Source organism: Halyomorpha halys, unplaced genomic scaffold (assembly GCF_000696795.3).
Source record: "Halyomorpha halys isolate HHAL.00 unplaced genomic scaffold, Hhal_1.1 Scaffold321.1, whole genome shotgun sequence".
Classification (NCBI taxonomy): Eukaryota; Metazoa; Arthropoda; class Insecta; order Hemiptera; family Pentatomidae; genus Halyomorpha; species Halyomorpha halys.
In genome coordinates this window covers 436,482-449,016 of record NW_027115809.1, presented here as the reverse complement: position 1 = coordinate 449,016, position 12,535 = coordinate 436,482, and the positions used below count along the sequence as shown (strand labels likewise).

The 12,535-nt window shown below is 29.9% G+C and overlaps 3 protein-coding genes across 6 annotated transcripts in view; 1 reads left to right on the top strand and 2 right to left on the bottom strand.

The window, feature by feature from the left end:
• Positions 1-2,037: 2,037 nt before the first annotated feature.
• Positions 2,038-7,437, bottom strand: Cog8 (conserved oligomeric Golgi complex subunit 8; the record flags this gene model as incomplete). Its single annotated transcript, XM_067052776.1, is given in 8 exon segments — positions 2,038-2,262; positions 2,383-2,537; positions 3,638-3,842; positions 5,230-5,505; positions 5,576-5,700; positions 5,872-5,943; positions 6,020-6,111; positions 7,207-7,437. Coding segments are annotated over 7 exon segments (1,113 nt in total), but the record flags the coding sequence as incomplete, so codon positions are not given.
• A 1,922-nt stretch (positions 7,438-9,359) lies between these two features.
• On the top strand, positions 9,360-10,222 carry Cisd2 (CDGSH iron sulfur domain 2). Its single transcript, XM_014421442.3, has 3 exons — positions 9,360-9,555; positions 9,638-9,723; positions 9,801-10,222. The coding sequence occupies exons 1-3, from the start codon at positions 9,459-9,461 to the stop codon at positions 9,999-10,001; spliced, it is 384 nt and encodes a 127-aa protein (XP_014276928.1). The 5' UTR covers positions 9,360-9,458; the 3' UTR covers positions 10,002-10,222.
• A 787-nt stretch (positions 10,223-11,009) lies between these two features.
• The window catches only part of LOC106681232 (uncharacterized), a 9,390-nt gene continuing 7,864 nt past the window's right edge, over positions 11,010-12,535 (bottom strand). For all 4 annotated transcript variants that reach the window (XR_002945287.2, XR_001343212.2, XM_067052777.1 and 1 more), the window contains one exon: positions 11,010-11,271. Coding sequence is in view for 2 of the 4 variants with exons in the window: in XM_067052777.1 (XP_066908878.1) it covers positions 11,245-11,271 (27 nt within the window). In the remaining 2 variants the exon portion in view is untranslated. The remainder of the gene's footprint in view (positions 11,272-12,535) is intronic.

Genomic DNA, 12,535 nt, shown 5'->3' with positions numbered 1-12,535 from the left:
TTATTCATCCAGATAAGTCATAATAGTCCTGCATGGTAATTTTGAGTAGCAACTTAATATTAATTGTTGTTTGGTAATTAAATAAGTAAAGCCCAATATTGTCAATTGAATTCCATGTATAAATCAATATCTATTAAATAGAAATATTTAATATAAATAAATAAATATATAATGAATGCGGTTTCTGAAACCCCTACCCGCCTTAGAACCATGGTTTACCTGAAACATAGCAGTTAGTATAAGTTCGGGGGAGGTGAACCATAAAAAAAATTATGTGGAATTGAATGTTGGTAAACTGGAATTTCAGAAAATTAATAATAAACAATAAGCAGATAATTTTTTTATTGATTTGCTCATAATGAAGTTAACTTTGTTTTCTTCTCAGTATACTGAATTATATTACTTTTATGTAGAAAAATAATTAGTTTACCATATATTATGAAGGTAATATAAATCGTTGAAGCTTTCAAAATAGCTAACAGAAAATATAAGAATACAAAACTTGTAATTCTAACAGATTCCGCTTCCGTATGCAATTCACTCAAAAACATATTTCATCTTACCTAATAAAGAACATGATAGAAGAAGTTCATAGTTCATCAAATAACAAATTTAAGGTCCAATGGGTTCCAGGTCATGTGGGTTTGTACAGCAATGAGCGAGCTGACAAGATAGCAAAACGATCTTCGAGAAGAGTAGAAAATGCGAAACTGCCTTTGCACGAAATTTTTTGATGGTTAAAATAAGACTTCATTAGTGAATGGCAGGATAGGTATGCCTGGGAGTCAAGTTTGAAAGGTAAAGATCATTTCACTATCCAACCTAACGTCTCTCCATGCCCATGGTTCTCTAACACTTGTGTTAAGCTGAACAGAAAAGATATAGTCTTACTTACAAAATTAAGAATTAACCATGGTCGTACAAATCGCAGCTTGACATTAATTAAAGTTAAAATAACGATAAATGTTCGACATGCAACTCCATAAAGAACCTATTACAAATTATACTAAATTGCAGTAGATATGACAAACACAGGATTAAATATCCCCTCATCCAAAACTATAGCGCTTTCATCCAAGGGCTGGCAGATTTAGATAGGGCTATTATTCAGGCGTTATACAAATTTATAGCAGAATCCAAAGTAGATTTTTAAAATTAAATAAATAATAACAATTTACATCCTCATCTCCATTCCTTTATAATATAACAACAGGGGGAGCGTAGGACTCCAATGGGAGTCTTGGGCCGACGTAAGAAAAGAAAAAAAGATTTATATGAGAAAGTAAGTAGCATGCGAAGCAATGGAACAGTAAAAACTTGTTTTTTTTCTTTGATCTATTTTTGTTTTCTCTTTCACAACCTCCTTAGTGCTGCTAGCCATAGAATAGCCCCAGCCCATCTCTTGTATATCTGCAGTATTGATCCAATGAGCAACCAGTTCCTTTACAAGCCTATCTATGTAGTTATAATCGGTAAGCCTATTATCAGGGCCTACTATTTGACCTAAAAACATAGTACTAATCTATGGGCTTTGCTTCCATGGGCCTTTTGATCATCTCTCATCCTACAAACAAGGCCATACAATTTCAGCTGCCATTCCTCAAGGACTTCAATAACAGATTTCACTTAGAAGTTAACATAACACATTAGGATGTGGTCCGGATGCTGTAACTTCTCACACACACAGTCCCTTTTGGTTTTTCCCACCACCTTCGTTAAGAATCTCAGACAAACAGGGAAGATATGGACTTAAACTGGCATAACTTCGTCTCTTTGTTTATTTCTTAATTGCCTATCAGCGTTGAAGATATTTGGAAGAATACACCATTTGCTTTTCTCATTCAGTTCAATCTAATATTTTCTTTTTCAATTGCTTTTCTGTTTATTTCCAGGTTGTAAGCATAGAATTGTTTTATATAATCTTCATTTTACAATAATTTTAATTGAATAGATTTTCAGTACATCACTTCTTTACATTAAACATAAAAGTTAAAATTAAATAAAGTGCAACCTTAATTAATAGAGTAAATTTATTACTTGTATACTCATTAGAGCAGCCTTGTCCATATCTTGAGGAAAATCAGCAAGTGAAGATTCTAAAATAGATTTAAGTTGAGCTGCAGTACTGGACAAAAAGTAAGATGTAGAGAGACCGCGTAAGTCACAGCCAACTCTGCCTAACGACTGTCCAAGATACATTACTCCTTCAAAACTACCTCCTTCGTTTGCCCAACCATCAGCATCTGATAGGAATTCGTTAACCTACAAAAATATAACAGTTAGGTATATAGTCTATAAACACCTATATAAGTAAATTCATGATTGGTTGTATGAAACCATAATTTAAATTTTAAACATTTAACATATATAAATTAATACCACCTTAATGCTAACCCACTCCTCTAAAAGCGGGCTTTGTTTTTGTTTGCCTGGCATAACTGCAGCATCAGGAAAAACTCCTTTGTATTGCGTTATAATGTTAAAAAGTTGACTCCTGTAGATTTCTATCCTTTTCAGTACGCTTGTTTGATTTTGAACTGAAAAAAAAAATGGATTATATTAAATCATTAATTTAAAATCAAACTATACAGTGTAATAACTATCAATGACATAAAGCCTCTGCTCTAAAATTTAAATTATTTCCTTGATTTGTCAGATAGTAATAGATGATATGAGGAACTTTGGATCAAAATGTATTTACAAAGTTGTCGAAAATATTCATTTTGAACCAAAATGTAAAATTTTTTTTTTGGCAAGAAACAGCCTGAAAATAGACATAATGTATTTCAATCTGGAGCTCCGCATACAACATAAAACATTAATCTCAGTTTTTCAATGTTGATACCATGGATAGTTTTATACCAGTAATAATATTAAGCATAGCAACATAGAAACGATTGTATCTTTAGGAAACAATTTTTAATTTATAATATCCACAACTTCAGAACTTTTTTTAGTTGAATTATTATTTTCAAACATGTTTTGTGTTATTAATGCCAAGAAAAGGGAACTTATGTCATCCACTAATGGTGACCTATAACTGAATCTGGGTGAGGTGCTAAAAATAGTTCAAAATTTTAAATACTTTGGCTCTGTATTGAATTAAATGGTTTGCAGGAAATAAAAAGAAGGATTCAGATTGATATAAATCAAGAGAGATATAAACCAAAGTAAAATACTGAGCATTATGACATTGAGCAGAAACCTGTACTATAAAGGTGACCAAAGAGAGAAGAAACTTCAGGCTACAGAACTGGATTACTGGAAATGAATGGTAGGAATATCCCAGATGAATCTGACAAAGAAAAGATGGAGGTTGAAAAAACATTCAACTGATTGAATAAAAAAAACGCCTAAATTAGTAAAGACACTTAAAAAGAATGCCAGATGGAAGATTTCCAAGGGAGTTACACTTGTGGAAAATAATTGGTAGAAGAGGAAGAGGTAGTCCAAGAAATATTTGGGGCAATGAGATGCAGAAATCATGGATAGGACATAGTGAAAGGGAGGAATGGGACTTGGACAGGTTGATCTGGAAGGAAGCCATATAAAATTAGGTATAGGAAATTGACTGTTTGAGTGGAAAATCTTAAATAAAAAAAATCAAAAAAGAGAGAGAACTTTTATGTTAACAAACCCTGAGGTGAAGAAAGTAATGTTGATAAGTGATGACCTCTCGCTTGGAGGAATATAAGCCTCAGTTCTGGTTCTGATAGAGCTCCCATTCTGCGTAACACTCCGACATCAACTAAACATCTAGGAAGGCTTAATTCTCCTTTCAACTCTGCTAATAAACGACTGCGTAGAACCACTGACCATTTCTCAGTTTCAGCAGCTACTTTCTTAAAAAATAAAATACATTAAAGAAAAATTTTAATAAATATATTTTTATAAGTATAATATAAATTAAAATAGGAGATCTAAATATAAGTTAGCCTTCAACTGATTTATTTTAACATATTATATATGTTTTATTATTATTATTATTATGTAACTAGTGGGAAGTTCAATTCTAAGAACAATTTCAATGACCTTCTCTACTTAAGAGGAATTGTTTTTTGGCTGTAAAGGAACTCCTACAAAGTCAGTCGGAATGACAGCCATCCTTCAAAAGCCATAATGTCATTAATGGCTTGAATCACGAAGATCCCTACACTATCAGTTCAACAGATGCTAATTAGGATATGAGATATCGAACAGTAAGAATCTTGTGCAATGTTTCTTTTGATTTGTTATAAACTGAATCACTCACAGTCTTCCTCCACTTCAAATCTTGAATTATCAGATTTCAAAATTTTCTAGTTTTACTTTCATTCCGACTACCTTATGGGTGTCCCTTAAGATAATAAAGAGAATCAATCAATCAACCTCCTTCTCCCTCAACATAATATTTAATTACTTAACTTTTAATCTATAATTTATTTATACTCACTAATTTAGATAATTAATTGTTAAAATTATGAAAGAGTTAATCATAAATTTTCTATTAATACAACTTAGTAACGGATGTGGGGTACAGGCTAGACAGTACTTGCAACAATTAACAATAAATTTTCAATTATATAGCTTAGAAATTGAAATGTGTACACAGTACTCCCAATAATTAGCAGAGGCCATATAGTACCTAGAATTCTTAACACATGTAAAATTCTTAATACATGTTCTGTAGATATAACTTAGAAATGGACAAAAGAAAGGGGTCCCACAGTATCACAATACCTAATTATAAATTATCTATAAATATAATTAAGAAATGGACGTGGAGCAGGGGCACTAAAATACCTGCAATACCAATTACACAAACTAAGAGGTGGGTTTGTATAGATTACAGTATTTATGGAAAATTCAAACTTAACAAATAACTTCAATTTTCTTTAAAACAAGGTTAATTACAAACTACATGTTTCACTAACTCAGCCATCTTTAGAAACCAAAGTTGTAGTTAATTAATATTATCAAAGACGAGACCATTGGGAGGACTGTCTCAAGAACAGTTTAAATTGCAGTGAAAATGTACAAAACATAATATTTATTCCAAGAAGATAGTTCTGGTACCAGTCAGAAATAAACATAAAATGGTGGTAACTATAAATATTATGGTAAATCAACAAGGAAACCAAACTTATAAAACATAAATTGATAAAGTGTATTTACTGAAATATAAACATAAATAAATTAAACCAAACATGGAAAACATAATAATTATTGCAAATAAATTGATCATTGTACCTGTAAAATTGGTATATTCGGATGGGACTTAGCAATTCTTTGAGCAAACGCAATCAGTGACAATGACTCCTCCACAAGACCAGATCGTACTGAAGATTCGAGAAGTTGAGGAAGTTCAAGAACTTGCAAAAGATCAGAATGCCTTTTCAAAGCAAGACTGCTAGCTTGTCGGTCACTTTCCAGAGAGGAACATTGTCGGAGTAATGATTCACATCCTGTTGTAAAGTCAGGCACATGAGAAATCAACGAATTAAGACGTGATTCAATTTTCTGAAACTGAAAAACAATTTTTAGAACAAATAATTATTATTAGAAATCAGATAAGGCATTTTGACAGATAATTTACTTGCTTGAATAACTCTCTTGAACACTCTGCTGTCTTTATAAAAGTCTTGTAATTGGCAAAAGCTAATTCTTGAGTTTGATTAAGAATAGACATTTTTTCAATGTCCAAATGGTCTGGTTCTTTACCTTAAAAAAAGATAATTCATATATTTAACTGTTATCGCGCTTTTACTTATTACTATATTTTAGCTGGACTTTAAAAAACTAGAGTTTTGTATCAACCTTAAATCATTTCTTACTGTAAGTTACATCACATTATTTATCAGTCATAAAATAATAATTTAAATTTTAACTTACATAGCTTTTCCAAATTGTAAACACTCAATTTGGAAAGATAGTTGTTGAAATCAGGATTGTCAGTCCAGGCATCTGAAATACATGTAAATGAGAAACAACCAACATGGCTACAAAAACAGATATTTGAAATTTATACAAGTAAATATACCTGGAACTCCACCAGGAAACATCAAGTTAAGTACACTTTCTGTATCAACGTCCATTTTGTCGATATATTTAGTACTTCAATAACTTCCTTTTCTGAAAAATTATTTTGACACATAAATTTAAACATTAAGTACAAATATAAGGATACTCCAAATACAAAATGATGGAGGTTTCAAAGCAGGCAGATATTACAATGAATGATATAAATGTTTTATTTTCTAAATAAATGAAATAATTTTTAAAATGATTAACTTGAAGAAAATATGCTCACAAATGGAAATGATAATTACAGATCTAATACACTTCGTGAAAGATGTTTAGGCATCAAAATAAAAATGGTGTATTCAGTCAAGTTAAAAATTAAGTAATCCTCTTTTTCCTTCACCTTTCTTTAAATAATTTTAATGCACAATTAAAATATCAACAAAAAAGAAAAGAAATTTGAAGATCAGATAAAGAAGTAATAATGTAGCAAGGAAACATTATGTCTTCACTAATAAAACTGTAACAGAGAATTTAAAAATAACTTAATGTAGAGTGTGCAGCATATATTTTAAATAGAACTACGTTACTATCATTTCGTAAATCAGTCCATACTATGTTCTTTTTAAAGAAAGGGATTTATCCTCATAATGTTTTAAAATCATTTTTATTCAATTAGCGATGTACAGCAATCTTTTAACATATTTATTAGTATAAGAAGAATGTAAACTATGTGAAGAACTTAGACCAAGTGATTAAAACTAGCTCTTTCTCTTGGCGGATCATACTTGAAAATGGAATAACAAGACCTTTAAAGGACTGGTGCTAAGAAATCTCTCAAATAAAACATAAAAACTGAAAGTTTAGCAATCAGGAAAGTAAGATTTCTCATATCTAAAGAAAACAAGTCGATATATAGAATGTTGCAATGAAGTTGGAAGCATAAACCTCAAGTTAAATTTGTACAATTTAAAATTAAGAAAAAATACTGACAGAAAAGTAATAAAAATTAAAGTTTTTAAAAGGGTAATTGAAGTAAAGGATGGTCCAAAATAGTTAAAAACATCTAACAAATACATTTCGATTTAAATTTAATAACTAAATAAGGTTAGTTGTGGGTAAAACTATAATTAAAAGACAAAAATCCTTTAAAAAATCCAATTAATATTAATTATTATCGGTATATTCAATAAGTAGGATACATACACAACTTAAATTGTACTTTTGCTAATGACTGATGTAAACATCCTGTAAGCAAAGTTTATTGTTTATAGTTTCTTATGAAATATATAGTTCCATAGTTTTGACAAATACATGAAATTTATTAGATAGATGATTAGTTGGCAGTCACGAGTTGTTTACTTATGACCAAATCTCGATGTCTTCCGAACAACCATGTTTTTAACATTAACATTGAAGAAGTTGGTTACTATGATCGATGTTTTATAACTTATGTTTGTTGAACCAAATATGTTAGAGAGATTATTTTATAGTATTTTGTAATACATTATTTTTCATTATACCATATTATAAAACTAATAGAGTGAGCAAACAATTTATTCATTATTTTTTTACTGTACACTTCCTCCAGAACAATGGTTGGGCCGAAAAAACTTATTTTACAAAAGCGTTGGTGACCAAAAGGTTTTCCTTCTTTAAACAAGATCAAACTTAAACTGTAAGGTCACCTTATACTTTTCAAATTATTATAGCTTATTTGACAACTTTCAATTGCTAAGTTCTTTCTAAAGATAAGTACAACGGTTCCTTAACTTATGTGGTGAGCGTTACCAGAGATCGTGACAGCCAAGTGCAATTTCATGGTGTTCTTCTACAAATAGGAGTATTTGAAGGTTACGCTCAGATAGATTTGTCGTTCCTTCAACAAGTACCCGAGAAGTTCTTCAAAATTAGAGTAAATGTTAATGATGCAATGATAAAGCCGCAATGGCCATTCTTGATGCATGAGGATTTCACCGCGGTCTGACCTAGGAATAAAATCTGACTTTTCTGCTCTGGTCAAAATATTAGAATGAATACCGTCTCGCTCTTCTAGCTCTAATTTCAATACGTCATTTCATTTCTAAGATATGTATTACAGTCTATTTTTGTATGTACGTCCAGGCATCTTCATCATTTGCCATTATAACTTGGTAGTCAGCATATTGTAAAGTGTAAAGATATTTATTACCTATTGTATATCCATGCCGATTCCCATTCTCTCCTCCACTTATTTAAAACTTCTTCAATGTATAGGCTGAACAAAAGTGGAGAAAAAAGAACATTTTTTCTTGAGTCGTTTAGTGATAGAGAAATAGTCTGTCAGTCCTCCTTTGGGTCATAGTCTTACTCTGGCATTATTATGCAATATTTGGGATGAAAAAATCCGGAGTTTACTTTGAAATTTTAATACTTTTTTTTTAGTGAAACTGAAATGAATCAAAGGAAGAATTAATTAACCTTAAAGATATTTTCTCTCTGTAGTCGATTAATTTATTAATTAAAGATTAACCTGCTTAATTAAAAATCTGACCGGCATAGAACAGCGCGTTGGCCCTATTTTTTTCAGATGTAAAATAGCGAAGATCAAAAAGATGCACATAATGAGTGTGAAACATAACAAATCTAATTTTTCATTATGAATTGGTAGGGACGTCCTCTGGATGTTCGCTTTGGGGTATATTCGAATCTTAGTTACCTAACTTGCAGCATCAGAATTTTGTTTCTTACTTTGTTTACATACTTACTTACCATAGCTGATGGTCGTTACGTGGAATCAATGGTAACAACTTAGTCGTCATAGTTAATATTCCATTAGCAGTAGTTCAGTTTACTTCATTGTAATATTTTTTGTTAAATAAATTTGATTTTAAGAACAAGCAAGTTCATAAGATTTTATTTTGTATGTTTCCCGTGGGTAGCAGCAGAACACAAAAAAGAAAATGATTACAAAACGTCAGGAAGGAAGCGAGTGCCCTCAACGAGTAATAGCATTGTTTTGGTTAGAAGGCTATGTTTCATTATTCAATCATTGATATTTTTTTCATGTATAGATGCACAGGTATTGTGCCCATAGCATGTTAAAGCAAGCTGATAGTGTTTGCATGTCTACACACGTTGAGTGGGTCAATTGTTCGTTTTAATTTTATTTTAGGATGTGAAATAATTTAGAAATATTTTTAAATTATTTGAAAGAAGTATTGATTACCTGTTAGGAGCTACAGGGTTAAGGAAATAAATTTAAATAAAACGTATGCATGGCTGTATCCTACATATCGGGAACTTGAACATGAACGATCATTCATGAAGGTTACATTTCTTTGGCAAATTGGTTTTCTCAATGAACGCCTTTGGCATTTAAGAGGATACTAAGCCATCAAGACTTTTTTTCTCCTTAATTACTACCTAACCTGTTACCTAATATCAGGTTGCCTCAAGCACACCAGTATTGTGAAGTCATGGAGCCTGTGTCAATTTTAATCAAGTCTTCTATTCCAAATTATTTATCAAATTTACCAATTCCTGACTCTATTGGGGGCTGGTTTAAGTTAGGATGTAAGTTAAAGTATACAAGAATTGACAGTTTTAATAATTTATGTCTAGTGAAAGTATAAGCAATCCTTTTTTTATATTTTAGTCAAAGACTGGGCTAGATTAGTTCCTTTTTTTGCTGCTGTTGGAGGAGTATCATATGTCACTTACAGGACAATAAAACCAAAACAGGTTAGCAATGATTACTAAAATTTACCTATCCATACTTTGTAGGCAATGTCCTAACTAAATTATGTTCAAAATTATAGGCAATTAATCCAAGTATCAGGAAAGATGAACCTAAGGTTGTAGATATAGCTAATATCGAAGATCTAGGAGAAAAGACATCTTACTGTCGCTGTTGGAAGAGTGAGAAGTTTCCTTATTGTGATGGTGCTCATGGAAAACACAACAGAGAAACAGGCGATAATGTAGGGCCTGTTGTTATCAAGCGAAATTCATCTAAATGAATACAGGGTACATCTTGTGAAATACTGGCTTGTAGATAGAAATACTCAGCTTTTTGATGAAAGAACTTATAAAGTTTTGTTTTCTACTTATGAATTGTTTATCAATAATTTTAATATTTATATTAAATGCGGGCTGTTAGGATTCCCTTAAAGGGAAAGTTGTTTCTTAAACGAATCAATCATTTGTTATGAAATAATGGTAATAAATATTTTTCTTTGGACTTGAATCAGTTTTTATTCCTCATAAATTTATTTAATTATTTATTATAAAGTATAGTAAATTCAAGTATGTATTTTAAAAATTAACACATATTTAATGCTCTTTAAAATAATTAATAAATGAAAACTCATTTATAAATACAGTTAGAAATATAACTTCGTAGTATAACTGAATATAACTTACAGCACTAAGTATTTCATTATTTTAATAAAATAAGATTCATTTGCATGGAAGATGCTCATTTAAACTAACCCATTTCAGCTGAAGGATAGAAAAATGATTTTCTGAAAATTTCTTCTTTTATATTAATTGCTGTCAAAAATATACATTAGGTAAATTTGAAAATAATTACCCATTAAGAATAATTTTTTATCCAACAGGAATGATGCTTTAATCTGCATTTGGACCACTGCACAAGGGTTCAATTATATAAAAGACAGGTTTCAAAAAAATGTTCAATCTTAATGATTCGGAGAATGTACACTAAAGATAAAATTTACGAACTTAAAAAAGTACTAGATTTATTTCCAAGCAGTCTGGATTCAGGGGCATTTTTCTTATATTTATTGAAAAAAGTTACTAAAACGATCATTGAACTATCTTTGACATTTTATATAGTAATTTTAAACCAGTAACATTAGTTCAAACAGAAAAAAAAAAATCTCTAAACTATATAGCTAAAACAGAATATAAAAATAGTAAACACAACTTTGAAAGGTAAGGGATAAGCTTTACTCCTAAGGACGTCAGCACAGACCCAGGAAAAATTATTTCATAAATAAAATAAGTAATATAAAATATATTTATTTTGAAAATATAAAAACAATTTTATATAACATTCAGAATAATTGGTAACAAATTAAGGCACTAACCAAGTACATGAAGATTAAGTATCAATCACAAAAGTTACTTTTAAGTAAAAATATTACATTAAAATATATTTGATATATACATATTTACATTTTATTTATCATCAGTCAATCTCAAGATGGAATACAACACACTAAACAAAATGTCTGAGCATCAAGCGTCTATTTCGATGCAAGCAGCCTGAAAAGGAAACAAAAATAAATGTAAAATGATAATATTCACATTTGAAATTTTAAAAACTTTATAAAGTTTCAGACTCTAGTAATATGAATATTTTTTATAATGAAACAAATATTTTTAAGTTATGCAATATTTATTTATCATCAATCTGTGAAAACAAACAGATAAAAGTATTGTTATCAACAGACCCTTAAGGTGATCATTACAAAAAATTATAATTTTTACATGCAATACTTGAAATCTAGACCAATTACTACCTTTTTACATACATACATATAAAATAAAGAATTCATGTATTTTTATGTATATGATAAAGAATACATGTATATATACGTATATGATAAAGAATAAAGGAAAAGCTGTAGTAACATCTAGAAATAATTAATTTTAACTGAACATCAGACCCAGTCCTAAATTTTTGGATGAACTTCATATTTACAAAATTAAAAAAATATAACGTAAATACTCTTGGATTGACAATGAATGAGGTATTCAGTTGACAAAATGATTAAATCCATTTTTGTCCAAAATGGTATTATTTTTTTTTCCTTAGTAACCAAACATTAATAGCAGCCCAAGAAAAAAAAATCCAAGATCCAATTAAATCATTAAGTCATTTAAAAATTCACACAGAAGCAAAAACAAAAAATACACTACCATTATTTTTTAGTACATACTTATATACTTTAACATACTTACATATGTTTTATATGTATTAGGTATTTACATTTCTTAGGTATGAATAAATTTATATAGAAAAATGTTATACAAACATCTGTCCTGAAAAATTAGGAATCAGTGTGCCAACTGAACACCTCAATGAATCTTAATCCAAAAATAATCATAGTTAGCTATTTCTTTGCGTTATAGAAACAGAATTTATTTTGTACTCTATGTTTTGAAGAATTAGGTAAGAATTGAAGGTTCAAAAAAAAAAAAAAGGATCAATAATTTAATTTTGAAACTATTGAAAGGTTTTCTGCCAGAAAGAGAGTGATGAAACATAGACAAAATAAAAATAAAATAGACAATCCAGCGACACCTCTCGATCTTAAAAATAAGTTATAAAGTTGTTCATAAAAAACTGATTAATAAAGATGAGGAGAAGATGGTTGGGGGTGCGGTCAATGAAACACAAATAAGTATGACTAACTTATTTTAATGTGCCGACGTTTCGGCTAGAGTTTCTAGCCTTCTTCAGGGCTAAAAACAAAACAAGATAACAACCATAAGATAATAACTACAGTAAGTATAGAAATATAAA